A 26876-nucleotide genomic window follows, 5' to 3' on the forward strand; every position below is an offset into this window, starting at 1 on the left:
TACACGGTGCATCATAGTTGCAGGGCTGTTTTGGCAGCAAAAGGGGGACCAACACAATATTAGGAAGGTGATCATAATGTTATGCCTAATACTTAGTTAAACACCCGATCTTTTTTATTCAGATATAAATTAAAATGGGTTGAATATTCTTGTCTTGACCTACTATGATGTTGGTTATTAATCTTAACCATGTTTTTTTCTCGCATTAATATTTGAATGATCTTCCATTCAATTTGTGCCCTCAAATACTTCAACTATATAAGATTTCAAAAGATTTATAAAATCCACAGACATACTCACATACCAATAATTCATCTCACTCAAGTCTGTGATAACAACAGGATTGAAAGACAAAATACAACAGCTTTTAGACTAGAATTACAAATCACAGTCACACATCACAGTCAAGATAGATGTAGGAAAAAAAAAAAAACAGCCGGTAACCCGGGTGAGTACCTGCGTGGGGAACGCTATCGAGCTTCGTACACAGAATTTCGGTGCCACAGTGAAAAGATGAAAATGAAAAGATCAGACAAACAACCAGGCTATTCCCACAGTGCGTCGCATCCCTGTGATTAGCGTAAGATTCAACAGGACCACACATGGACAGCCACGAAAGACAGCACAAGAAATTATTTATAACATTTATAAAAACTGACAATCAAATCACAAAGAAGTCCAGCTCGGACGTTTTGAGGCTGCACGTTTCCAGACTTTGATCCACCGGTGTGCTGATTGTCTTTCTTCTACATGGTGAGGATTCGAAAGTGAACACAGCCCTGGATTGGCAAATCAGTAGAACTTGGTATTGCATTTGCGGTACTGTCGTTAGTGCTGTTGAAATAAGATTAGCGTATAGTGCAGAAGCCTGAATCAACAATTTGATTAGGGAGAAGACAGATTTGAAGTTCTCCAGAAATACTACTACTACTATTTGCACAAAAGAATTAAGTCGTGACTCCAGTGATTGCAGAGCTGTGCAGAAGCAGCAGAAACACTCTTATATGTCTTAAATAAACTAAAATGTGCTCTTCCATCATAAGCGTCAACTGATGGCTCATGAGGCTGATGGTTCCTCAGGTTCCTCTGGTTCCTCAGGCTTTTTGAAGACCCACCAAATCACAGCTTTTGGTCCACAAATCGTCCTGCAGATGCCGCTCATAGGAGCAGGTTGAGGATTCCCTATTTTGGCCGTTGTACAGGTAGAGACCACCTAGTCCCTCCAGCTCACAGGCGGCCACTGTGTAAATGGCGGTGGACGCTCCTTCAGTCGGGGTCTGTTCAGAAAGAGCAAGAGAGAAATTAGACCTTATTTACAGATGAATTTAGAAACTGGCATAGCATATTCATGGCAGTCATGATTTCTGCAACTGCTGTTTATTAACATTTTTATTAAATTTTTTAAAATTCAGTGACCAGCTTAAACCAGCTATAGGGCAATTCAGTGTCTCCAATTAACCTAACCCACGGAGACACGGGGAGAACATGCAAACTCCGCACAGAAAGGACCCAGGACCTTTTTGCTGTGAGGTGACAGCGCTACCCACTTAGCCACCGTGCCGCCCTGAAACATAATTAAATAATTCAAATAAAATTACACCAGGGGCCGCTCAGGTGGCACATCGGTAAAAACACACGCTGGAACCAGAGCTGGGATCTCGAATACATCGTATCGAATCTCAGCTCTGCCTGCCGACTAAGGCTGAGCGGCCACATGAACAACGATTGGCCTGTTGTTCAGATGGGCGGGACTAAGCCGGATGAAGTCTCTCTCTCAGGACTGGTGCAATTACGACCTCTGCTGGCAGACTGATGGCACCTGCACAGAGATGTGAAAAGAGTGCTCTCAGGGTGTGTCTCTCCATACACAACACTGAGCTGCACTGCACTCATCAAAGTGTAGGTGATAAGATGCATACGGCATGCTGCCCACGTGTCGGAGGGGGTTAGCTTCGTTCTCCTCAATCAGCTTATAGCCTAGTGGTTAAGGTACTGGACTAGTAAGTACTACCAGGTTGCTGCTGTTGGGCCCTTGAGCAAGGGCCTTCACCCTCAATTGTTCAGACTGTATACTGTAACTGTAATGTAAGTCGCTTTGGGTGAAAGGAGTCAGCAAAATGCTAAAAATGTAAATGTATAAACAATAATTGCTAATTTAGCTAACAGTGTTAGTAAGATAGCTAGATAGGATATCTGTATCTGTATTTGTGGGATTCAAACCCCCAGCAGTGTGGCTTCTACAGAGAAAATTATATAGGTTTATTCATTTCTTGTTCTCTCTGTCTGTCTCTCTTACCCTATCTGTCATAAAAAGCTGCCCAGCCTCCATACAAAGCCAGAAATAGTTTCTCTAAACCAGATTCATCAATTCTGTACCCACAAACAAAATAGAGTTTCTAAAAAATCAATAAATATAAAAAATCAAAAATTTACTCATCTAAATAAATGGTGCATCTCTGTGGGTGTATTGTTTTAACATCAACACAATCTGTTAGACCCCCCTCTGCCTTTTTTGATACCTTTCAAAAACAATTTCCTGATGCACATACGTAATTTCTTTGTCCACTCAGTCGTGAAATGATCTACCATGCTTTCATTATTCATGACCATGCTGTTCAGTGAGTTTTGAGGCTGCATATATTTCAGTGCGGTTTGGCTTGTGCATTCAGGGGAGAAAACAACAAACAAATAGAAATATTTAATTTACCAAAGCCTGCAAACTCAATGCCATGTTATAAAGTGTATTCTAATAAATTATACATAATCTGATTAGTAATTTAACCATTTAATACCATACAATTTAAAGCTGCTAAATAAGCCTTTAAACCAAATATCTAATGACAGAGCAGCACTAATAAAAAGAAGGTTACAAGACCTTTAAAAGGTGCTGAACATAACTAAGCTCAGTTTAGTCCATCGTAAAGGAGTTAAACTAATATAAAATGAATTGACCTAGCAGGACCAGTGTTATAACATCAAGAGATCATAAAGAACAGTTCTGCCTGCCAGCTGGGCTGAGCAGCCACATGAACAACGATTGGCCTGTTGTTCAGATGGGGTGGGATATTAAAAGCCGGATAAGGACTCTCTTATAACTAATGCAATTATGACCTCTGCTGGCTGATTGATGCCGCCTGCACAGAGACAGGAAAAGAGTGCTGTCAGGGTGTGTCTCCCCGTACACAGTGCTGATCCGCATTGCACTCGTCATAGTGTAGGTGACAAAAATGCATACGGCTGCTGCCCACATGTCGGTGGGTTGGCTTCATTCTCCTCAATCGGCACTGGTGGAGAGGAAGCATGACACAATCAGGGTATTGGACGCGCTAAAAAAGGGAGGAAAAGGGGAGAAAATGCATAAAGAAAAAAAAGAGATCTTAAAGAAATCTTGGTGTTCAGATCTTCTACTCCAGTGTCATTTGCTGAGTCTGAGAGAAAAAGCCCAGCAAAACCTCAGTAACAGTAAGAACTCATTACACACAGTCGGAGTAAGCTTCCAGTTTATTGTATGAAGGAGAGAGTTTAAATAGTTGGACATAACAGGTGTATGTGAGAATGTGAGCCTTTGTCCAAGCTTACTGGAATTTTAATGGTAGAATGCAAAAGGAATTATTTACTGGGAATTATATCCCAGCTTTTCAATGGGCGCAAGGCACACAGTAACACCCTGGACGGGGCGTCAGTCCATCACAGGGCAGACACACATGTACACACACACATTCACCTATAGGGTAATTGAGTGTCTCCAATTAACGTGACTGCATATTTTTGGACTGTGGAAGGAAACCGGAGCTCCCGAAGGAAACCCACATGCAAACTCCGGGGAGAACATGCAAACTGCACAGAAAGGACCCGGACCTTCTTGCTGTGAGGCCACCACCATGCCAATTGTGTTAACGGCATAAACAACATATATACATAAATACACTTACACTAATGAGCAAACACATTAAATGCTTATTTCCTAACAGTTGTGCATGTCACAGTCAGAGGATATCAAATGTGGTAATTGGTAATTACTCATTATGAACGTGTTGAATGTAGCAGATATGATCAGGCATGCATGACATCTCAGAAACAATAAGGGACACACCAAAATAAGTCCAAGAAGGGACAAGCCAAGAATCGCAGTGAGGTTGTACGTTGGACAAGACTGATGTTAGAGGACAAAATTGTACATAATTTTAATGCTGGAGATGCACACAATGGATCAATCTGCTATATATATGGGGCTGCATAGTCGCGAACTAGTCAAAGTGCCATGGGTAACTCCTGTCCGCTAGTGACAGTCTACTTTCAACAATGGGAATCAGCAGTGGAGCGATGCGAGAAGGTCGGCTGGTTCTACAAACCCGGCTTTTCTTTAAGATCATGCGGAACAGATGACACCAAGAGATGGGTGTAGGACAGATGTAGCTCATAACTCAATGGGACTGAGCTGTGTGGTGCTAATGTTTTGGCTCATTGTCGTATAGTTGTATTACACAACAATTAGCAATGGATGTAGTTAAAACACCCAAGCCATTTTTTTAATTAGAGGGCTGTCAACAAACTTTTGGTCATATACTGTAATTCAGCACATGGAGCTTTGCATATTAATTAGGGATGTAACGATGCACCAGAAGACAGTTAAAAATCGATTCACATGTGTAACGATTCAAATCGTTTTACATGTATAATGAATCGATATTTAAACAGCAGAGGACACTGGCGCTATTCACCTCGCCTGGTTGACGTCACTACAGGGTTGCCAGGTTCAGAATTTTCCAGCCAAATTTATTTATGTGAGGATTTTTATTATTTATTTATTTATATAATGTTGGATGGATAATGTTAATTTTTCTTACACAAAAAGGGAAATGTGCAGCCTTGTTTTGCATAGTTTGAACTTACCTCAGAAATAAAAGGGCATTCATTATTTAGATAAATAAAAGATAAGCACAAATACAGTATTTTATTTAATTTTTTTAAGAAGAAATAATAAAAGGAAACTGTGTCATGATTTGTCTTCAATTTCATTTTGTTTAAAAAATCTGAAAAGTGTTACTTTACATCCCTAATATTTATACGTATAATCAAAGTATAAAGCTCCTATATTTCCTATGAGTCAGAAAAAAAGAAAATTACCATCACAATAAAAGCAATATCAACATTAGTATCTTGACAAGAGCAGGACATTCCTTGCTATAAAATTTAAATGAGAAAGATAAGCGTGACCTCTTGTCTAAAGGACACTAAAGAGATTGCCAGCTGACTAGCCATTGTGAATAGTCCTTTCATGTTGGCATAATCGCCTCAATGTTACCCACTTAAACCCAGGAACAATCTGCCTTAGGCTTTGTAATATTCAAGATTATTTAAAAATGTAACGTCTGCCTTATCAGAACTACACAAAACGTAAATTATTAAATCACTCAAGTTGAAGGAGGCACCTATGATTACCAACACACACACAAACAGATACAAATCCATTTTTATCTCGGCTTTTGATGTGCCGAGATAAAATAAATTGAATTATCCTTCACCCCGACACATACTGCGGTTAGGAAGTGTGAGATTGGTAGATTAATTCCGAGGGACCAGCTGGCCTCGTTGACAGCCTCGGAAAACAAAAGTCACAATAAAAGGGAAAACAAGATCAAGCAAACAAGCATGTCGTGCTCCTGCCAGTAGAGATTCATTATCATATTACAACCTAATGCAGCGAGAGGGTTTGATACATAGGGCCTAGATGTGGAACATTCACATCACAAGTAGTATTATCCTTATATCATCATTTATCCAAAAATCAGTGGCCCATGTACACTGATCAGCCATAACATTAAAACCACCTCCTTGTTTCTACACTCACTGTCCATTTTATCAGCTCCACTTACCATAGAGAAGCACTTTGTAGTTCTACAATTACTGACTGTAGTCCATCTGTTTCTCTACATACTTTTATAGCCTGCTTTCACCCTGTTCTTCAATGGTCAGGACTCTCCCAGGACCACTACAGAGCAGGTATTATTTAGGTGGTGGATGATTCCCAGCACAGCAGTGACACTGACATAGTGGTGGTGTGTTAGTGTGTGTTGTGCTGGTAATGAGTGAATCAAACACAGCAGTGCTGCTGGAGTTTTTAAAATACCGTGTCCACTCACTGTCCACTCTATAAGACACTTCTCCCTAGTTGGTCCACCCTGTAGATGTAAAGTCAGAGACGATCGCTCATCTATTGCTGCTGTTTGAGTTGGTCATCTTCTAGACTTTTATCAGTGGTCACAGGACGCTGCCCACAGGGAGCTGTTGGCTGGATATTTTTGCTTGGTGGATTATTCTCAGTCCAGCAGTGACAGTGAGGTGTTTAAAAACTCCATCAGCATTGCTGTGTCTTATCCACTCATACCAGCACAACACACTGTGCCACTACCCAAATAATACCTACTCTGTAGTGGTCCTGTGGGGGTCCTGACCATTGAAGAACAGCATGAAGGGGGCTAAAAAAGTATGTAGAAAACCGGACTACAGTCAGTAATTGTAGAACTACAAAGTGCTTCTATATGGTAAGTGGAGCTGATAAAATGTACAATGTATGTAGAAACAAGGAGGTGGTGGTTTTAATGTTATGGCTGATCAGTGTATTTTAGTTTTAGGCATTATGTGTATTATTAGCTGCTGCCCCTCTAGGTTCAAACAAGTGAGAAAATGGGTCTGTGATGCCCTGCCCAGGTTATATTCCTGCTTTGCACCAAGTGTTTTCAACTACCAATGAACGCACAACTACCGAACACACTACACCACTAAATATTTAAACGAATAACAATCTCACCCTGAAGAGTAGTCTAGCCACAGGTTTCTTTGCCATTTGGGCAGGACTGCACAGGTTCTGGTAGAGGTCTGTATCCACCATGCCTGGGTCCACGGCGTTAGCAGTTACTGGATCTCCTCGAGCCCACAGCTGTTTCTGCAGGCGGTAGGTGAAGAGCACCAGTGCCAGTTTACTCTGAGAATATGCACCATGAGAACAGTAACATGACCTGAAAAACAGAGACATATGTTCTAACTAAAACATGGGTTGTTGTTTTTACTGGACAACATCTGGCACTAAGAAGTGGAAAAGTTTTGTACTGGCCACCCGGTTTTTGCTACCTGTTCAGCTTATCAACAGGATCTAACAGTACTTAAGTCAAACTAGTAGCACCTAGTGCCGGTTATGTGTAGGGAGGCACAGTAGCTGGTTGCATGGGAGCTTCACGGCAACATGGACCCTGGGAAACTGGGTTTGTTCCTCACCTGTGTTTACTGTATGTATAGGATATTGGTACGCTCTTCCTACAGTATGTCTGCATGGGAGTTTTTCTTTCTCGCAAAAAATTCAAACATGTGTTGCATGCTAAAGACACTCTTTCTGTCTAGGATGTATTTCTGCCTGACCCATTGTGACCCTGACCAAAATGAACTGGTTAGTAATAATAAATAGCCTATGTGTACTACATTAAAAAAACTAAATATCATAAATAAAAGTTTGCTCAATGTTTCTGGGTGCACGAGTGCAGAATCTAGTAATTTCACCATCTACAGTCTATAGTATTATTAAAAGATTCAGCTGAAAAGCAATACTGAATGCCTGTGACCTTTAATAGATAGATAGATAGATAGATAGATAGATAGATAGATAGATAGATAGATAGATAGATAGATAATTTATTGATCCCAAAGAAAATTGAAGTCCTAGTATCATCATACATCAACGAAGGTACACACTATAAAAAGCACAAACATAACAACCAAGATTGAAAGTAACCTGAAGGCCAGGAGAGTAAAAAAAAAAAAAAAAAAAAAAAACGTGCCTGTCATAGTGCATATGCAGGTATTATGCAGGTATCTTCCTCTCCACCAATGCCGATCCTCGCTCTGACTGAGGAGAACGAAGCTGTCCCACGCCCCCTCCGACAAGTGGGTAGCAGCCGCATGCATTTTGTCACCTACACTTTGACGAGTGCAGTGCGGATCAGCACTGTGTACGGAGAGACACACCCTGACAGCACTCTTTTCCCGTCTCTGTACAGGCGCCATCAATCAGCCAGCAGAGGTCGTAATTGCATTAGTTATGAGCGAGACCCTATCCGGCTTAATCCCACCCCTATCTGAATAACAGGCCAATCGTTGTTCATGTGGCTGTTCAGCCCAGCCGGCAGGCAGAGCTGAGGCTCGATACGACGTATTCGAGATCTCAGCTCTGGTTCCAGCGTATGTTTTTATCGCTGCGCCACCTGAGCGGCCTATTATAATGTTTCCTATTTGGGAAATTTAATGTAAAATCTTACATCTTTTAAATGGTATCAGCGTTAAAATGTCTATAACTAGGTATGTCCAGACAGCCACTTCATCGTTTTGTCCTTAAACTAATTTTGTACCTCATTTTCTCCAACCTTTCTCTCTCTGCCTGCCTCAGAAAACCCAAACTCAACAATCCATTTGTATGATATTACACCTACTGCTCACATACTTCACACAGAGCGTGACTGGTCATTAAGTCGGTACATGAGCTGCAGTGTTCATCGTAATTAATTTTTTCACTCAGCTGCGTTTATTCGGGTGTGCGACGCCACTTCTCGGGGGAGGTCTGCACACGCTAAGTCAATCAATAAGCACATAGGGCTTAAATGTAGTGGCAGCTCAGAAAACAACCTCTCAATGCCGGTGTGGGTCTACGTTTAATGACACCTATTGAATTTGTGTCATCATGACAGTACCTTTTGTGAAATTTAATAATCAGACTATCTTACATCTTTCACCACAGTGATGCTTTTCAGCCTTAGATATGAGACGATAAGAGACAATGCTGGGCTGCTTTTATGTCCACTAAGCAATGACAAAGACAGCACTTCTTATTTAAAGAAGACATGAATGCTAGGATAAAATTTTATCCTAGAAATGACATCAATGTGGACACTCGACTGGTCAGGTCTAAAACCCAGTCCTTTTTCGCCAATTGCCCTCTCAATATAGTCGTATCCAATAGCCTGATTGCTTTTTACGTCCTCTCTACTATTGCTAACCTGCACTCCTGTCAGAGGAGAGCCGAGACTAACACACACCCCCTCCGACACGTGTGCAGTAGCTGACCGCTTCTTTTCACCTGCACGAGTTCATATGGTGCTAAGTATCGCGTATGGAGAGTCACGCACTGATCTCTATTATCCCCCGTCTCTGTGCAGGCCAGCAGATCAGCCAGCAGAGGTCTTGATTGCATCAGTTATGAAGAATCATTTCCGGTAAAGTAACCCAACAAATGCGCCAATCATTGTCCGTGTAGGCACCCAGCCTGCCGGTAGCAGAGCTGAGATTCAAACTCACTACTTTGAGATGTCAGCTCTGGTGTGCTAGCAGGCTTGAGTCTTGGGTTGGACCTTCAGTAGAATACAGAGAGAGAGTAGCATGGTCCTCCTTAAATGCTGAGGCTCATGGGGTCAGTGGCTTCACACATACTACATACAAGAGGCGTGTGCTGGTCTGCTGTTCTGCTCAGTCAGCAAGGGTGTCTTGTAAGTCGCAGAGGTTTCCAAAGTGCACAGGGATATTAGGTATATTGACCTAGTTGACCAAAAAGAGGTCAGCATGTTTAGCTTTACTCGTATACTGCCTTAAAAATTTTCTCCATCGACCTGTCGGGGTGTCTGACAGCTGAGGAATGGTCAGCAGGGTTTCTCGTTGCTGCTGCAACAAAGGGTGAAGGAACTTAGCAGCTTAGCATTTTGCAGTTCATTACGTTCCGCCCACACTCTTCTGGAAAGGCTTTTCTTAAGAATTTGGAGTGTGTTTGTAGAAATTTGTGCCCATTTGATCAAAATAGCATTTGTGAAGTCAAGTACTGATGTTGGACGTGAAGTCCTGCGCCACAACTGACATTTAAAATGAAAAGGTTTTTTATAGACCTTATGGACCTTTTATAGACCTCAGCAGTCACGCTGGAGCAAAAAGCAGCCCTCTCTCACACTTGTTAGCAATGGGTGTGGCTGAAACACCTCAACTCTATAAATAAAAGGGATGTCCACTGTTATGAAAATATTAGTTTTTATGCTTAATATAACATGAATATTACAATTATGCTGCTTGTGCATTACATCCTTGTGGAAAGTACAGAGAAAAGCAACATGTCTGTTGTTAAGCTGTTGCAGAATGTTGTAAGCAAATAAGGAAAAACAGTCATCACAAAACAGAGGTTCCAAAGTCCGACACCCAAACTTTAAAGAAAGTGATGAAACTGGTACATGACTAGAGCAGTAAAAAGAGAGGCCCATAGTTCTGCTCTTTGTTCTTCTTCAGTTCACTGCTGTAAAAAACAAATTCTCCAATCCAGTCAACTGTAATCTTTGTTTTCTTTTATCATATGACCTTATTTTTCCATGACACCACATACTTATATAACCCTAATGATGATTTAGGATTACACAAACATACAAATACAAAATTTAGTCTGTTTTCGAATCAAAGCTTGACTCACCTGCTCTGCAGGTCGTTCAGGTTAAGTCTTCCTCCATAATGAGTGGCTGAGGAAACCGTAACGATGCGGGAGCATTTCCCGCTACGGCCCGACTCTCTCAGAAGGTCCAGCAGCAGATTGGTCAATAGGAAGTGGCCTAAATAATTTAATCCAAAGTGCAGCTCGAACCCATCCACCGTCCTCCTCTCTGGAACCAGCATGACACCCGCTAGAAGCAAGAAGAAAGGCTTTTTATAGTAACTCGATAAGTTCTAAATGATGAAAAGCTTAATGAGTAAATAGCTCTGCACCTTTTTGTTCCTTTTTATAGAGCGTTTTACACACAGCCAATTTGCATTTCATTTGTCGCGAGAGGATTTACCATAATAGGCCCTGGAGCTGTAATAAGCAGTGAAGCGTGTGAGCTGTTAAAGCATCAATATGAAGAATCGAGCCTGAACCCAAGTGATGTGGCAAACCCAATTATAGTGGAGGTTGTAAGCGGTTTGGAGAGAAGCAGGATCTTGACTAAACAGACAATGTTTAAATGTTTGTCAGAATATTAATTAATTAAAAAATATTGAAAAATGGAATGATGTTTGTCAGAATATTGAATGATGGCAGAGAGGGCAACTGAAAAAGAGCCTAAATACGGCCGACTTATGTAAACCTAAAGAGGCACATTGGCACTTTCGTGGCATTAAACCATTTATCAGTGAGACTTGGCTGTTCATATAGTGTAGCAAATTTCAATCTGCCCAAAGAAAAGCCACATATAAAAGCCACATATAAAAGCCACATATGTTTATTTATACACCAATAAAGCATAACATTATGACCACCTTCCTAATACTGTGTTGGTCCCCCTTTTGCTGCCAAAACAGCCCTGACCCGTCGAGGCATGAATGGAGTCTGACACCTTTCTATCAGAACCAGCATTAACTTCTTCAGCAATTTGAGTTACAGTAGCTCGTCTGTTGGATCGGACCACACGGGCCAGCCTTCGCTCCCCACACGCATCAATGAGCCTTGGCCGCCCATGACCCTGTCGCTGGTTTACCACTGTTCCCTCCTTGGACCACTTTTGATAGATACTGACCACTGCAGACCAGGAACACCCCACAAGAGCTGCAGTTTTGGAGATGCTCTGATCCAGTCACCTAGCCATCACAAATGTACCCTTGTCAAACTTGCTCAAGTACATACGCCTGGCTCGAACACATCAACCCTGAGGATAAAATTTTCACTTGCTGCCTAATATATCCCACCCACTAACAGGTGCCGTGATGAAAAGATAATCAGTGTTATTCACTTCACCGGTCAGTGGTCATAATGTTATGCCTAGTCGGTGTATGTATATTTATATAGAGCAGATTTTGATGATTCACTCATTTGTCTGTTTTACCACGGCTTTATTTAATTCAGGGTTGCATTGGAGAGGTCACGTGACAAATACTCATAGTAAATGATAACCTATTTTGCCTAACTGGTGATTACAACTGTGCTAATCACCCTTATGTAGAACTGCCACCTGCTAAACCTGAGTATCTGAGTGGTTTACAAGCCAAATCAAAGAGGTGATTCATATTTAAAAAGTTCATATTTCCCCAATGTACCAAACGTTGAGTATTTTTTCCTCCAATATAGTCATTTCCAGTTTCTTTGCCCCCTTGCCCAGTCGTAGCCCAAGTCAAGTCAAATTTATTTGAATAGCCCTTTTTACAATAGACACTGTCTTAAAACAGCTTTATATCATTCAGGACCAACAGACCAAAAATCCCTGTTAACCAAGCCAAGGGGACACTGGCAAGAAGAAAAAAAACCTTGAAAGGAACCACCAGACTGACGATTGCTGAAAAGCTGAAGACCCTCTCTCAGAGTCCTCATTGGCCAGAGCAGAGGTGGTAAAAGTGACATTAATAATTTTAACAGGGGGGTTAGCGACAATAATAAAATTCCAACAGGGGTATTAGCAACAAGAACAAAAGTACATTATCTAGCCACTAGCTGTCCAGTGAATAGCTGAATAATCTTTGGAACTACGCAATTCACAGTCAAGCATTTAGTCAAACCACGTACAGACTAGTCGATTTTTAAAATGTGCACTGGTGCCAATTGCTGGTGTGTCCACACCGAACACAACACAGGAAACGTTCAGACACAGGCACTCATCGGTCTCTGGAGGTCAGCCGTTCGTTTACGGTCATGTCTTTTAAATGGAGTGATGAGAAGATATTGACATCACTGCAGATCAGGTTCACCTTGACCTAAACCTTTATTGTAAAGCACTTCGTCAAAGGTCCTACTCTATCTAAACAAAGAGATGACAGGGATTAAACCCTGCCAAAGATCGAGTGCCCCATTGTCTGTGTGTATAACCTATTCTCTTGGAGGAATAAGCCACCACTTTCTGACATATGTTTCATTATAATTATGCTCTTAGGAGAATTACTGCCGGCCTCCCCAGAGTGCATGTAATCAGGATTACAGGAGTGCACTCTTAGCAGCATTTAAAATAAATTACGCTTTTTTAATTACTCAAAAGCACCGGATCAGATGTGACGATACACGTGCATAAAAAGATCACGGCTAGTGGAAGAGAATTTTCTTACAGAGCTCCACAATTCTGGAATAATCTCCCTGCCTCTGTTCGGGATTCGGACACAGTCTCAATGTTTAAGTCTAGACTAAAAACATATTTATTTACTCATTTATTTTCAGACTAGGGGTGTGTGGCTCCGGTTCTGGAGATCTGGGGTCTGGGCAGTCTGGTGCTCGCATGTTTTGTCAGATTTGCTGGCGCTGCATGTTGGCTTCTGTTGCGTCCAGTTTCCGGAGCTGTCCACCCCGAATATAGACAATAAGGCGCAGAGCTTGGGGGTTCTTGGTCATAGAAACTTGTGGTGATCAGGGATGTTGGGTTGCTGTCGTTCTGCCTCTCTTGACGGTGGGGAGGTGGGCGCTGATGTTCTGCGAAAGCCTTCATGACCTTGTTACCTGCTCGCTCTCCATTTTAGTTATGCTGTAATAATTACGGGTGCCGGAGTCTAAAGCTACTCTCTGTAAAACTGACATCTTACTCAATTCACATTTTACATTTTTAACTACATTTTCTGTTGTTTAACCTTGAGGTCGTTTTGAGGGAAACCTGTTTACCCACCCGAGGTTAAGGAATGAAGTCGTGCCAACAATGCTGCTCCTGCCAGATGTGACAGAAACCTGGCATGATTGCACCAAGAATGTCAAGAACTCACTACAGACTTTATCACAGACTGGACTGAATAATAACTCCAATTATTTTCACTAGTTATAACTTTTAGTTCATTTTAATTTGTGTGTGTATGATTTGTGTAAATCCTATTTATTCAAATTATTCTCCAGGCCACCCAAAGAAGATGGGTCCCTGCTGAGTCTGGTTCCTCTCAAGGTTTCTTCCTGTAATTTTAAGGGAGTTTTTCCTTGCCACGGTCACCCTCGGCTTGCTCAACAGGGGTTGTTGTTTTTGTATCTGTTGGTTCTGGATTCTGTAAAGTTGCTTTGAGACAATGTCTGTTGTAAAAAGCGCTATATAAATAAACTTGACTTGACATAAAAAAAAGCAAGTGTTGTAGCACTTCTGAAAGTCAATCTGCATCTCCTGACTGGTCTTGCCTGATTGTCCAGCCTCTGTGGCACTCCCTGAGGCTCCCAGAGGTCAATCGCTGACCTTTCTGCATCATTTGGCCCTCAATGGGGCAGCACAGATGCGTTTGTCCTTCAGCAGTTATCAGCACGAAGGGACGTCTGCCGCAGAGATGGAGGATGAGCGAGAGAGGCAGAGAAATAGTGAACGAGAGAGAGAGAGAGAGAGAGAGAGAAAGTGTGTGTGTAGGGGGGGTGTGAATTATTAATTCTCTCCTGTTTGAGACGGGACGGATTGTGACTGTCCCTGTCGTCTGGAGACGTTCCCTGGGGAGGGCTGCTAAATAGAAGCCGTCCAGTTTCAAACAAACGACCCCTAAGGCCCTGAGGACATGGATCAGACTCTTTTGAAAACCACAGGAGTGCTGGATTTCTACCAAGCCAGTTCCTAACTGTAATAGATGCTGATTTTAAAACCGCCGGTGCGTTTCTGACTGTGAAATGACTCCACAGGCACCCAGACAAAAAAGTTTTGTATTTAGATAGGAGTCGGGCCGAAAAGAAAAAGTGAAACGCTAATTGGGGGGCGTGACAAGACAAGTACACAGTAGCTGACCGCTTCTTTTCACCTGCACAAGGAATACAGAGATGTATCGTGCACGTAGTGTCAAGCACTAATCCCCATTATGCCCCATCTCACTGTGCAGGCGTCATTGACCAGCCAGCAGAGGTCATAACTACAGCAGTTATTTATTTATTTTTGCTAATCTATTTATGCATTTTCTCTTTTCTATCAATCTTAGTGTAGTCAATTTGTCTTCCGCTGCTGGAGACTCCGGTCATGGCCAAGGAGGGTAATTTTGCCAGAATAGAGGCCAGAATTTGCACGTGGAGAGCCACACCCTCAACTCTAGGCTCCTCCACTTTCTGTACAGGCATCTGGGGCTACTAACTAGGGTTCTTGCACAGCCTTGAACACCCCACCCACTTTTCGGTCCGGTCTTTTCCCACCCGGCAGACGTAATATTCAATTTAATCTGCTGAAGGTTTTTCCAATTATGCCTGCAAGGGGGCACCCAGCCAACCGGTACAAGAGCTGAGTTACGAACTCAGGGAGTTGGTGTGCTAGTGGAATATCCAGCTGTGCAACAGTTATGAGGAATCCCCTCCGGCATTCCCACCCTAGGACAAACCAATCATTGTCCGTATAGACGCCCGGCCCACTGGTAGCAGAGCTGAGATTCGAACAAAACAACAAACTTAATTTCTAGTTCCATTCTGTGTAAACCGGTAAATAATCTATTGGGAATACATACCGTTATTAACGAGGATGTGTAGAGGGAGAGCCCTGGCTTTAAATCCTTGCACGAACTGCCGCACAGACTCCAAGGAGGCCAGGTCCAGGTACATGAACTCCACTGCAAACAAAAGTACATTGTGATCATTATTAATGGATTACATCCAAGCATCAGCCATAAATCAATAGTGTCCTTTGTTATACATGCTCAGAGAGTACAAAAGAGGGTTAATTAACCGATAGTTAATTAATCACTCCTTCAGACACACGTCCACTCTCGGGACACATTCACATTGCGCTTCGCTTACCGCAGGCTCGGCGCAAACTGCCGCTTTTCTCAGCGCTTGGCTTGAGCAGTAAAACGATAAAACGTCATCAAAGTGCAAATATGAGACGAATCTGCATTTGTGAGGAAAAACGTCAAATCCACTCGCTTAATGCTTATCGTTAAAATTGTTCATTATTAATGGTCATAAGTGTCTCCACTGATTCAATTTTGTAGTCAAATCAGCTAAGCCATCTTTACAGGTGGTTGGTGTCCTGGTCAGGCGGGTGTTCCAGTTTGCTCCCATGATGGGACATGTTTGAAGCATGTTTGCCACTGTTTAAATTGTCTGGGAACTAAAAATACTAACTGTTGCAGCTTTTCAAGTGGAATTCTTGCCCATTCTTGCTTGATACGAGAATTCAGCTGCTAAACAGTCCGTGGTCATCATCGTCTGCTCTGCTTTTCAAGGTGAACCATACATTTTCAACTGCAGACAGATCTGGACTGCAGGCAGGCCAGTCAAGCACACGCACTAATCATTTGTTTTATTTACAAAAGACAGTAAAGCTGGTCAGTAAAATCAGTTTCTTGTTTTTATTGCATTTTACAAAATGACCCAACTGTTCTAGAAATTTGATTTATACTTAATAAAGGAATTTTCCCAATACACTTTCTCTAGGAAGTGAAAGGGCAAAGTACAGTAAGGCTTAGCTTTATGTCCAGTAAGGCTAAGTCAATTATATAAGGTACACTGCTCATTTAATAATTCAGCAGCTTAAGCTTACATACATTTATACATCCTGATTAAGATGCTTATTTAACAAACCTACTTGATACAGTGCCATCTCATGAAAATTGAAACAGATAATTGGTCTTTTTATCGTCCTCTTGCAATGGACACGTCAAATAGATTCTTCACGCTGATCAGGCTAAAGGAATCTATTAGAAGATTCCTATCCGCCAATTTATGTAATCTAATGACTCCCGTGTGTGTGCGTCCAGGAAGAATAAAGCTTGTGTTTATTTAACTCGTCCCCACGTCAACTCTAATTAGTCACGACGGTTTTTCCCATCAGGCAGGAGTAACCTTTGAGCTAATGACGTGCTAAAAGTCATTATACAATTATGCGGTTGGACATGCATCAATTATCTAAGGCTACAAATGCCTCAGTTGACTTAATTCCAAATGTTAGAATACCCCTTAAGATATAGGGAGATACATAACATGACCAGAAGTATGTGGACACCCATTCTAATGTAGAGGTTTGGTTATTTAACAACACCAATTGCTAAAACATTAGGTATACTATAAGCACCACTGACTATAATTGAAGCAGGATCCTGAATATAATTTAACCAGTTCCAACCTGCCTTTAATGTTAGCCACTAATGTTAGACACAACATTCTGAGCTTTAGGAAATGACCTTTAATGGTCAAGCAGCTGTTGTTGGTTAAACTGGTAATAAAGTGGCAATAAACAGCTGGTATAAAAGTGAGCTGAAGAAATAGAATTAATTAAATTCTGTAATTACGGAACATCATGACAGCTTGTTGTTCAACTTGATGAACCCTAATTTTCACATACATATATGACCAAAAGTATGTAATCACCCCTTTTAGTGTATATAAGTTCATGTGTTTCTACCACAGCCATTAAACGCTCAATGCTACCGTCTCCAATGAACGCTCCACCTGGGAATCAAACCCAAGACAAGATACACTGGTCAGCCATAAAATTAGAACCACCTCCTTGTTTCGCTGTCTATTTTAACAGTTCCACTTACCATATAGGAGCACTTTATAGTTCTACAATTACTGACTGTAGTCCATCTGTTTCTCTACATACTGTTTTAGCCTGCTTTCACCCTGTTCTTCAAAAGTCAGGACCACCACAGAGCAGGCATTATTTAGGTGGTGAATCATTCTCAGCACTGCAGTTACACTGACATGGTGGTGGTGTGTTAGTGTGTGTTGTGCTGGTATGAGTGGATCAGACACAGCAATGCTGATAGAGTTTTTAAATACCGTGTCCACTCACTGTCCACTCTATTAGACACTCCTACCTAGTTGGTTCACCTTGTAGATCGCTCATCGATTGCTGCTGTTTGAGCTCTTCTAGATCTTCATCAGTGGTCACAGGACGCTGCCTACGGGGTGCTGTTGGCTGGATATTTTTGGTTGGTGGACTATTCTCAGTCCAGCAGTGACAGTGAGGTGTGAGACTCCATCAGCGCTGCTGTGTCTGATCCACTCATACCAGCACAACACACACTAACACACCACCACCATGTCAGTGTCACTGCAGTGCTGAGAATGATCCACCACCCAAATAATACCTACTCTGTAGTGGTCCAGGGAGAGTCCTGACCATTGAAGAACAGGGTGAAAGCAGGCTAACAAAGCATGCAGAGAAACAGATGGACTACAGCCAGTAATTGTAGAACTACAAAGTGCTTCTATATGGGAAGTGGAGCTGATAAAATGGACAGTGAGTGTCGAAACAAGGAGGTGGTTTTAATGTTATGGCTGATCCACAGTGCCACCCCTGGTTTAACACTGGGAAAACTAAACACTGACAGTGTAAAGTACTGAAAATGTCTTGGCCTGGATTAGATCTTAAACGACTGATTTTATGATAGTTGCATTTTGGTGTTCCATCTTTTTACAGCCTTTGTAATGATACACAATGATACTTTTAATACTTCTTTTATCTCCTGGAGAGTGTCGCACTAAATTCGATTGTATGCAACTATACCAACAATAAAGGTTCTTCTTATTATCAGTTCAATCAGATTCAGCAAAACAACTCCTCTCAATAAAAGACAAGGTGGTAAAAAAATCATAGAAGCTTCCAATAACTTTAGATAGATGGATTCTGGGGAATTAAAACCTAAATTAAAAAATCTAACTATATGAATTTAGGAGACCAAAGTAGCCCTTATGGCACAGAAAATAAAAATAACAGGTCATAACTAAAATCTCAGCACTGATGCAAAACTGTTGAAATCCTTTTCTTTTTCTTTCCACCGTTTCTACCTTCAAGGTAAGAAAAACACATTTCGCAGCGTAGCAAAATGACCTTGAAAGCCTGCGCGCCTAACGCTCACCTCCATCTTCGTCACCCCCCTGTCAGACGTGACCGTAATTCATAGATTACATGAATTAACCGCGCTGCTCGCCAATCACTGATTAACCTCCACCTCCACCATCTTCCTTAGCGTTTAATTCTGAGGGCTTGACGTGAATTGCCTCCTCTCTGTCTGCCGAAATAATTCACAAAGCTTTAACAGCTACAGTCCTGATATTTTAGAAACATATGCCATTACTCACAGATGCTAAGGGGCATGCTGGCTGACGAAGGAAGCAATTCTCATAGCGTACACCTTACAGATACTCTTTGAGGGAGGGTCGGATAGGGTTTTTTCTCAGCGCAGCTGTCTGGTTCAGGCGCCGGCTCGAGTAATTAAGGAAGACGTGGGGCGTAGCGTGACTCCCTGTATGTGGTACAGCTCTCTGCGAGAATTCACAGCCGGCTGGTGTGAAAACGCTGGCGGCAAATGCACACGTGACAGAGCAGTCGGTGCTAGTCTGCAGCTCTCCCTGGCCAGCACGGAGGAGGTGCAAGTGACAGGGGAACTGGAAATGACCGGATACAATTTTCAATTAAATTTTTCTCGCAATCTAGTCGTATCCAATTACCCGACTGCATTACGCTTCCTCTCTACTGATGTTGATCTCCACCCTGGTTGAGGAGAGGCAAGCAGTATCCAACTGCATATTTTCACCTGCACGAGGCGAGTTAATATGCGGATCAGCTTTGTGTACTGAGAGCCACACCCTGATCACATTATCCCTCGTTTCTATGCGTGCGCCAATCAACCAGCCAGCAGAGGTCATAATTGCACCAGTTATAAGGTTCAGTCTGGCACCCCCCTAGAACAACAGCCAATCCTTGTTCATGTAGGCGCCCAGCCTGCCGGATGGCAGAGCTGAGATTCAAATTGACGAGTTCGAAATGTCAGTTCTGGTGTGCTAGCGTGTTTTATCGCTGCCCCACCTAAGCGCCTAAAAATGCATTTTTAAGAAAAGAGTGGACAGGTTTTTTTTTTTTCATGAAGTGGCAACAGTCCTACAAATACCAAACAACCTAGCATGTATATGTCATATTTATGCTGACACAATGGGTCTAGAGGCTGAATTCCGAAAAGCTCGTCATTCAACTTGAGATTTTATTAATAAGTGCACATTCACAGCTTTTGCGCTGGCTGTGCTGTTGTTTCTTATGGAGTGTGGCGTTGGATTACCAATTTTTGCGCTGACCGCGCCACTTAAAATCCACCTGATTGAACTTTGACCCAGTTTGCCACTGACCCTTTCAAAGCGCCTCTATTGAGACAAACTGTTTCATATGACGTGGTAAAAGCGACTCAGGCAGTTCGAACAAAGCTTAACGTGACCTATTGTACTAAAACAACGAGAGAGGAATTTCATTAGTGGAGAGAATTTATGAGCAGTAATAATTAAGAGAAGTTTAGTATTCCTGTGTCACATTTTTTTTATAATAAATAGAGATGGGACGATCGATCGGCTATGAATCGGTATCGGCCGATTTATAATCAAAATATGCTATCGGCGATCGGCCGATATTTCCTAAAAGTAGCCGATCCGATCGTGTGATATATAAAGACCATGTTAAGTTAACAGCTCAGTGGATTGATCCAGACTTTGAGCTACGAAGCGCCAACCATCACATCACCATTCATCAACCATCGTACAGAAACCACGGTGAAAGCTCTTCATGACCTAAAATAACATCATTAACGTTGTGCATCATACATACGATGTAATTTTGCTGATTGTAATATTTACTTTAAAAAGATAATTCAACCCGGTCACATCTGAGTCGATTCTATCAGCACGTTATATAAACTCCTGGTTCACTTTGGTAAATCGTAAGCAGTTCTTACTTGTGATGTAGATGAGAACAGAAAACGTTACAGAGTCAATCCGAGGCAAAAGTTTATTCATTACCAAATTCGTTAGTTCAGGATCATCTGCTGAACTTTTAGCTCCTTAGACGGAACGAATGTGACGATCGGTTACAGATCTGTGGTAATAGCAGTTTAATTAAGCTTTTTAGTTAAGCTTTTTAATGTAAGAGTCACACAGAATGTTCTGTAGTAGCTGGTGTTTATTTAAAACCATGACATTTAATTAATAACAGTAAACACGGAGAGATAACTGAGAAGAGAAACTTACGCTTCGCGAAAAATGAATCGACTCGTGAATCAATGAATCACTTATAGCGATACGCGATACTGTGAACAAAGCGTATCTTCTAAAGGCACACACACGCGCGCGCTCCGGTTTATCTTCACTGTGAGGCTCTTTTTAAGTTTATTTATTTTATTTACACCCCCCCCCCCCGCCCCCCCCCCCCCGATCGGAGATCGGAATCGGTGCCAAAAACCTCAATAGGTACATCTCTAATAATAAGTGTTTTACAATCTCTCGGCACCATGAGCTATAACACAAGTTTAAAAGTAAAACAGTAAGGAAAATACAGCTGAACACAGATACATGTGGAGCTTTTGGAGTGGATTTGACGATTATTCAACACAAATGCAGATTCGTCTCATATTCGCACTTTGATGACGTTTTACTGCACCGCTCAAGCCAAGCGCTAAAGAAAGCGACACTGTCTAGAACCAACAAACTCAAATCAGATTAGAAAAGCAAGGGACTAACTAAACTGACTACGCTTTGCATTTAAAGCATTTGTGTGGTGCAGCAGGGTTTGGTTTCTAATCTCAGCTGTGCCACCAGGCACCAGTGATAGAGTAGAATGCCTTTTGTTTGTCATATATACAATACAATGAAATTCTTTTTCCGTGTATCACAGCTCATTTGGAAGCTGGGGTCAGAGTGCATGGTTAAGGGCCATGCTCATGGGCTCAACAGTGGCTGCATGGCAGAGCAGGGATTCAAACTCTCAACCTTTTGATTGATAGTTCAAAGCTCTACCCACTAGGCTACGACTGTCTATATGATGGATGAATACAAAATCTGCTGCTGGCTGGTGTAAAGAAGTAGCCGGTGGCTTCACACAGCTAGCTTTCCTGGGGAATTAGATATGACCATACTGGGCCTTCTTTAAACTGTTAACACAAAGTTGGAAGCACACTTCATTCCAGATTGAATCTATTAACCTGTTTTCAGTTATCCTATAATAATCCTATAATACGGGCCTGTGATCAGCAATATCATTATGACATTATTACATATTGTCACGCAAATGATGATCCTATAAAATAACCGTGTTTTAATATTAGGACTTACATATGTTTGAATAGTTAAATTCGTTGCCTAATAACAAGTCTAACGATTAGGACTTCAACAACGAGCTTCGGGTGCAGCACCCACGTTTCCTGCGCAGACTACTCGACCGCATAATTAAACTAATTATAGTCACGCAATCACTGTAATTAGCCACCAAATTACTCTAATTGCCCTCTTTGGTGGGAGAGGTCGACTTCAAATCTGGCAACCCTTCATCATGCAAACACTCACGCACGTCTCCAACATATTCAATTATTTTACCTAGTAAAAACAGGATACTTAGAGCTGTATTCTATTTTATTCCATTCCATTCTGTGCAGCTGCGTATAAAACACATTTAACACAGTTATATAGGAAGGCATGGTTGAACAGCTTTTTTGCATGTTCTCCCAGTGTCTGCAAAGGTTTTCTTTGTATGCTCCCATAAAATTTCACCTCCCAAAATATGCAAAAGGTAAACTGGCTGCTCTGAGCTCTATGTCCAAGTGAGACAGTGAATGTGTGTGTGTGTGTGTGTGTGTGTTGCCTTGACCTGGGTGTAATTCTGCCCTACACCAAGTGTTTTCAGATGGCAGGCCTACCTTAACCTAAACTTCTGATTAGAAAATACATACATATTACTTTATTTTTCCTTTCTTTTGTTCTTCACCCTTTTAGTCCGGTCTTTTCCCACCAAGCAGACCATTTTTGTCTACTGCCAATTGTGCCTGGTAGCAGGGCTGAGATTCATACCGCGGTGTTCAGAATCTCAGTGCTGGTGTGCTAAAGGAATATCCTAGGGATGTAACGATACACTCAACCCACAATGCGATGCGATATGATTTTTCCCGATTTTTTAAACAAAATGAAATTGAAGAAAAATTATGACAAAGTTTCCTTTTATTGCTTCTCTTAAAAAATATAATAAAATACTGTATTTGTACTTATCTTTTATTTATCTAAATAATGAATGGCCTTTTATTTTTGAGGTAGGTACTAACTATGCAAAACAATGCTGCACATTTCCCTTTTTTTGAAAAATGAAATAAATCCGACATTAAATAAATAAATGAATAACAAAGATAAAGAAAGTGTCCTCACATAAATAAATTGGCTGGAAAATTCCGAACCTGGCAATCTTGTAGTGACGTCAACCAGGCGAGGCGAATAGCGCCAGTGCCCTCTGCTGTTTAAAGTGAATATCGATTCATTATACATAAACGATTTTTTTTTAATCGTTATACGTGTAAATCGATTTTTAACTGTCTTGTGGTGCATCGTTACATCCCTAGAATATCCCACTGCACCACCTGGGCACCATTTTTACCTTTTTTTTTGTTTACCTTTTTTCCTTTTATCCTACATCTCCATATGTACCCACCGGCCCTGTTGTTGTAGTGTGTTGTTATTATGCAGGTACTTGTTGGTATGCTGTGAGTCTTTATAGTGTGTACTATTACTTTTGATGTATGTAACTAGCTACTGAAGCCTTAATTCCCTTTAGGATTAATAAAGTATCCATCCATCCATCCACCAACATACTATACTAAAAGACTGTCCATCTGCCCCAGGACCAATCAACACATGTATGTTTTTAACAAAAACAGTGCAAGCAGTTAAAGGTTAAGCACCTTGCTCAGGGGTCCAACAATAGCAACTTGGTGCTGATGGGGCTTCAACAACTGTCTGATCACTAGTCCAGTCTCTGCCCTTCATTCATTTGTTCATTGTCTGTTTAACCACTGCTTTATTCTGGTCAGGGTCGTGTTGGGTGCAATTCACTGAGTGAAAGGTAGGAAACACCCTGGACAGGTCCACTAGTCCATCACAGGGCAAACACACACACACACACACACAGGTAGGGCGGGACTATGGGATGAAACTGGAGCTCCTGGAGGAAATCCACACAGACCAGACACAGACCTAGTAATTGAACCCAGGGCCTTCTTGCTGTAAGGCGACAGTGCTACCCACCTAGCTACCGTGCCACCCTTCCACTAACCTATTTCATACAATTGTACAACGTTGTGACTTAAACACTCGGTCTTACAGCAAATCTGAAGTGCTTTTCTCATTTTCTCATCGCTCACATGCTTATGTACTTATGTATAATCCTTTACACACACACACACACACACTATATCTACTCCCACCACCTACACACTAATTTGTTCTTTTCCATGCAGCTCATAGACTCTCATCCTCTATCTCTAAGCTTTTCTTATCTTATTCATTTCTCAGTCGTGCCTCGCTCCGGTGGTGAGAATCTCGAAACTCCTATCAGGAGGACTTTAGTTTTAGCGAGCGGATACAGCGATACAGCAAGAGCAGAACAGAATCAAAAGAGTTCATGAGAACTCAGAAATTAGCAACTGATATCCACCCTGGAACTCTGAGTTTAGGATAGGGTGGGTAAATGATTCAGCGAGTTTATCCACCCCCGTCCAGAATGCAGCTGTGCAATCTGCACAGGCTGTGGTTTACATGAACAGGCAACCTAATAGTTTGCTTATAATCGGACTGTCACGAACTCCGTCCTACGCTGTTACGTGGGGTTACGCTCCATTTATTAGCGTGCTAGCCACAGTGCATAATCACATGCTTTTCTACAGGCAAAACCCGCCCCGGAATGTACAACCCTGGGTGCTTTTCTTTTCTAAGGGATAATGAGTATTGTAGATAATTACATACATGTTAACGAACACAGCACAAATTCCCATACAGACGAATACCTAGACTGAAAATAAGACCGAGAACACCAACTGATGCCAATCGATATAAAATTTGTATTGATTGCACAGAGTGGCCTCACAGCAAGAAGGCCCTGGGTTTGATCCCCAGGTGGGGGGGTCCGGGTCCTTTCTGTGTGGAGTTTGCATGTTCTCCCCGTGCCTGTGTGGGTTTCCTCTGGGAGCTCCGGTTTCCTCCCACAGTCCAAAAACATGCAGACACTGAATTACCCTATAGATGAATGTATGGGTGTGTATGTGTGTGTGTATGTGTGTCTGCCCTGCGATGGACTGGCGCCCTGTTCAGGGTGTTACTGTGTGCCTTGCGTCTAAGAATTTAGACAGCCTTCTTCTTGGGAGCGTGTGTAGGATGACGTAAAATGTTTTTATGTTTGTAGAGAGCTCACTAGGTTTTCGGACAGACCCAACATGTATATGTGCCCTGTGATGGACTGGCAACCTGTCTGGGGTGTTTCCTGCCTTTCGCTCAGTGAATTGTACCCACTGCGTCTTCGCTTGGCTATAGGTACAGACTGGTACTAAAGAGGCTGAAAGATGATTTTTTTGTAATCACATAATAAACCGAGAACAAGCTACCTAAAAAAAAAACCACAGTCTGGGATACAAACCTGAACCCACTTTGTGTGTGCTGGACCAATCAGTTAATCTATCACTTACTGTAGTATCGCTATGTCCAATTCCAAAAAAAGCTGGGACATTAGGAGAAACAAAGAAGTAATTTTTCTGCTTGTTTTGTTGTTGTTGTTATTTTTTATTATTTTATTAGAATTTTGACGTCATGTTTTACACACTTTGGTTGCATTCATGACATGACAGATAATTATTGGTTACATAAGATTCATCAGTTCAAGTTTTTCCAACATACCATACTAAAAGACTGTCCATCTGTCCTAGGTGTCTTTTACTAAACTTTACTAAAGTTTTGTCACAAAAAAACCCACAAACAAATCAGATTTAGATTTAATAAATACACCGACTAGGCATAACATTATGACCACTGACAGGTGAAGTGAATAACAGATTATCTCTTCATCACGGCACCTGTTAGTGGGTGGGATATATTAAGCAACACGTGAAAATTTTATCCTCAGAATTGATGTGTTAGAAGCAGGAAAAATTGGCAAGCGTGAGGATTTGAGCGATGGCGAAATTGTGATGGCTAGACGACTGGGTCAGAGCATCTCTAAAACTGCAGCTCTTGTGATGTGTTCCTGGTTTGCAGTGGTCAGTATCTATCAAAAGTGGTCCAAGGAAGGAACAGTGGTAAACCGGCGACAGGGTCATGGGCGGCCAAGGCTCATTGATGCACGTGGGGAGCGAAGGTTGGTCTGTGTGGTCCGATCCAACATACGAGCTACTGTAGCTAAAACTGCTGAAGAAGTTAATGCTGGTTCTGATAGAAAGGTGTCAGAGTACACAGTGCATCGCAGTTGCAGGGCTGTTTTGGCAGCAAAAGGGGGACCAACACAATATTAGGATGGTGGTCATAATGTTATGCCTCTTCAGTGGATATGCATATTATAAATATGATGGTTCCAACATAATTCAAAATTGGTAACAGGGGTATGTTTATTACTGTGTAATAAAATTTTTCCTTTCAACAGTGGTATTTTCAGAATCTCTAAATCTTTTAATAATGTCATGGACTGTAGGTGTAAAAAACTGACCCATTTTCACTAGCAATCAACTGAGCCCTGAATTAATACTACACCCACCTGCAGTATCACGTTTCCAAATTTTTAAACATTTTATTGTCTCCGACCCTCCAAAGGCTTCAGGATTGTGTTCAGAAGGAGGTTTCAACCGTGCTTAAGTAACGACCAGCATGACAGGATGACAGAGTCGTTTCTTCTATTTATGATCTGACAGGTTGGCTTGATATAAATCCATCACCCACCCCGAAGACCAATCCAGCCAATCAATATAAAAAAATATTTCCCTCCCTCTGCATCTCTGTTTCGCATGAATACGATACGCTTGCCAGAGACTGTAATGGAAGCCTGGCAACAATTCATCGTTGTGCCAGCTGGCGGAAGTCATGGCTGGCGCCCTTCCATCGCTCGATACCGAAAAAGACATCTTCCTTCCTCAAAGTCTGCACGTGAAACCCACACAAAGTGTTGAGGTGATGTGATTCATGAGGGTGAGATGGC

The 26876-nt window shown here is 41.8% G+C and overlaps 1 protein-coding gene across 1 annotated transcript in view; it reads right to left on the bottom strand.

The window, feature by feature from the left end:
* Positions 1 to 421: 421 nt before the first annotated feature.
* The window catches only part of dhrsx (dehydrogenase/reductase (SDR family) X-linked), a 48625-nt gene continuing 22170 nt past the window's right edge, over positions 422 to 26876 (bottom strand). The window contains exons 4-7 of the mRNA XM_063010541.1: positions 15406 to 15507; positions 10490 to 10697; positions 6812 to 7019; positions 422 to 1277 (exon numbers count right to left, since the gene is read on the bottom strand). Of these exons, the coding sequence (XP_062866611.1) occupies positions 1095 to 1277; positions 6812 to 7019; positions 10490 to 10697; positions 15406 to 15507 (701 nt within the window). The 3' untranslated portion in view covers positions 422 to 1094. The remainder of the gene's footprint in view (positions 1278 to 6811; positions 7020 to 10489; positions 10698 to 15405; positions 15508 to 26876) is intronic.

The sequence above is a fragment of the Trichomycterus rosablanca genome, chromosome 15 (genome assembly GCF_030014385.1).
Source record: "Trichomycterus rosablanca isolate fTriRos1 chromosome 15, fTriRos1.hap1, whole genome shotgun sequence".
NCBI lineage: Eukaryota > Metazoa > Chordata > Actinopteri > Siluriformes > Trichomycteridae > Trichomycterus > Trichomycterus rosablanca.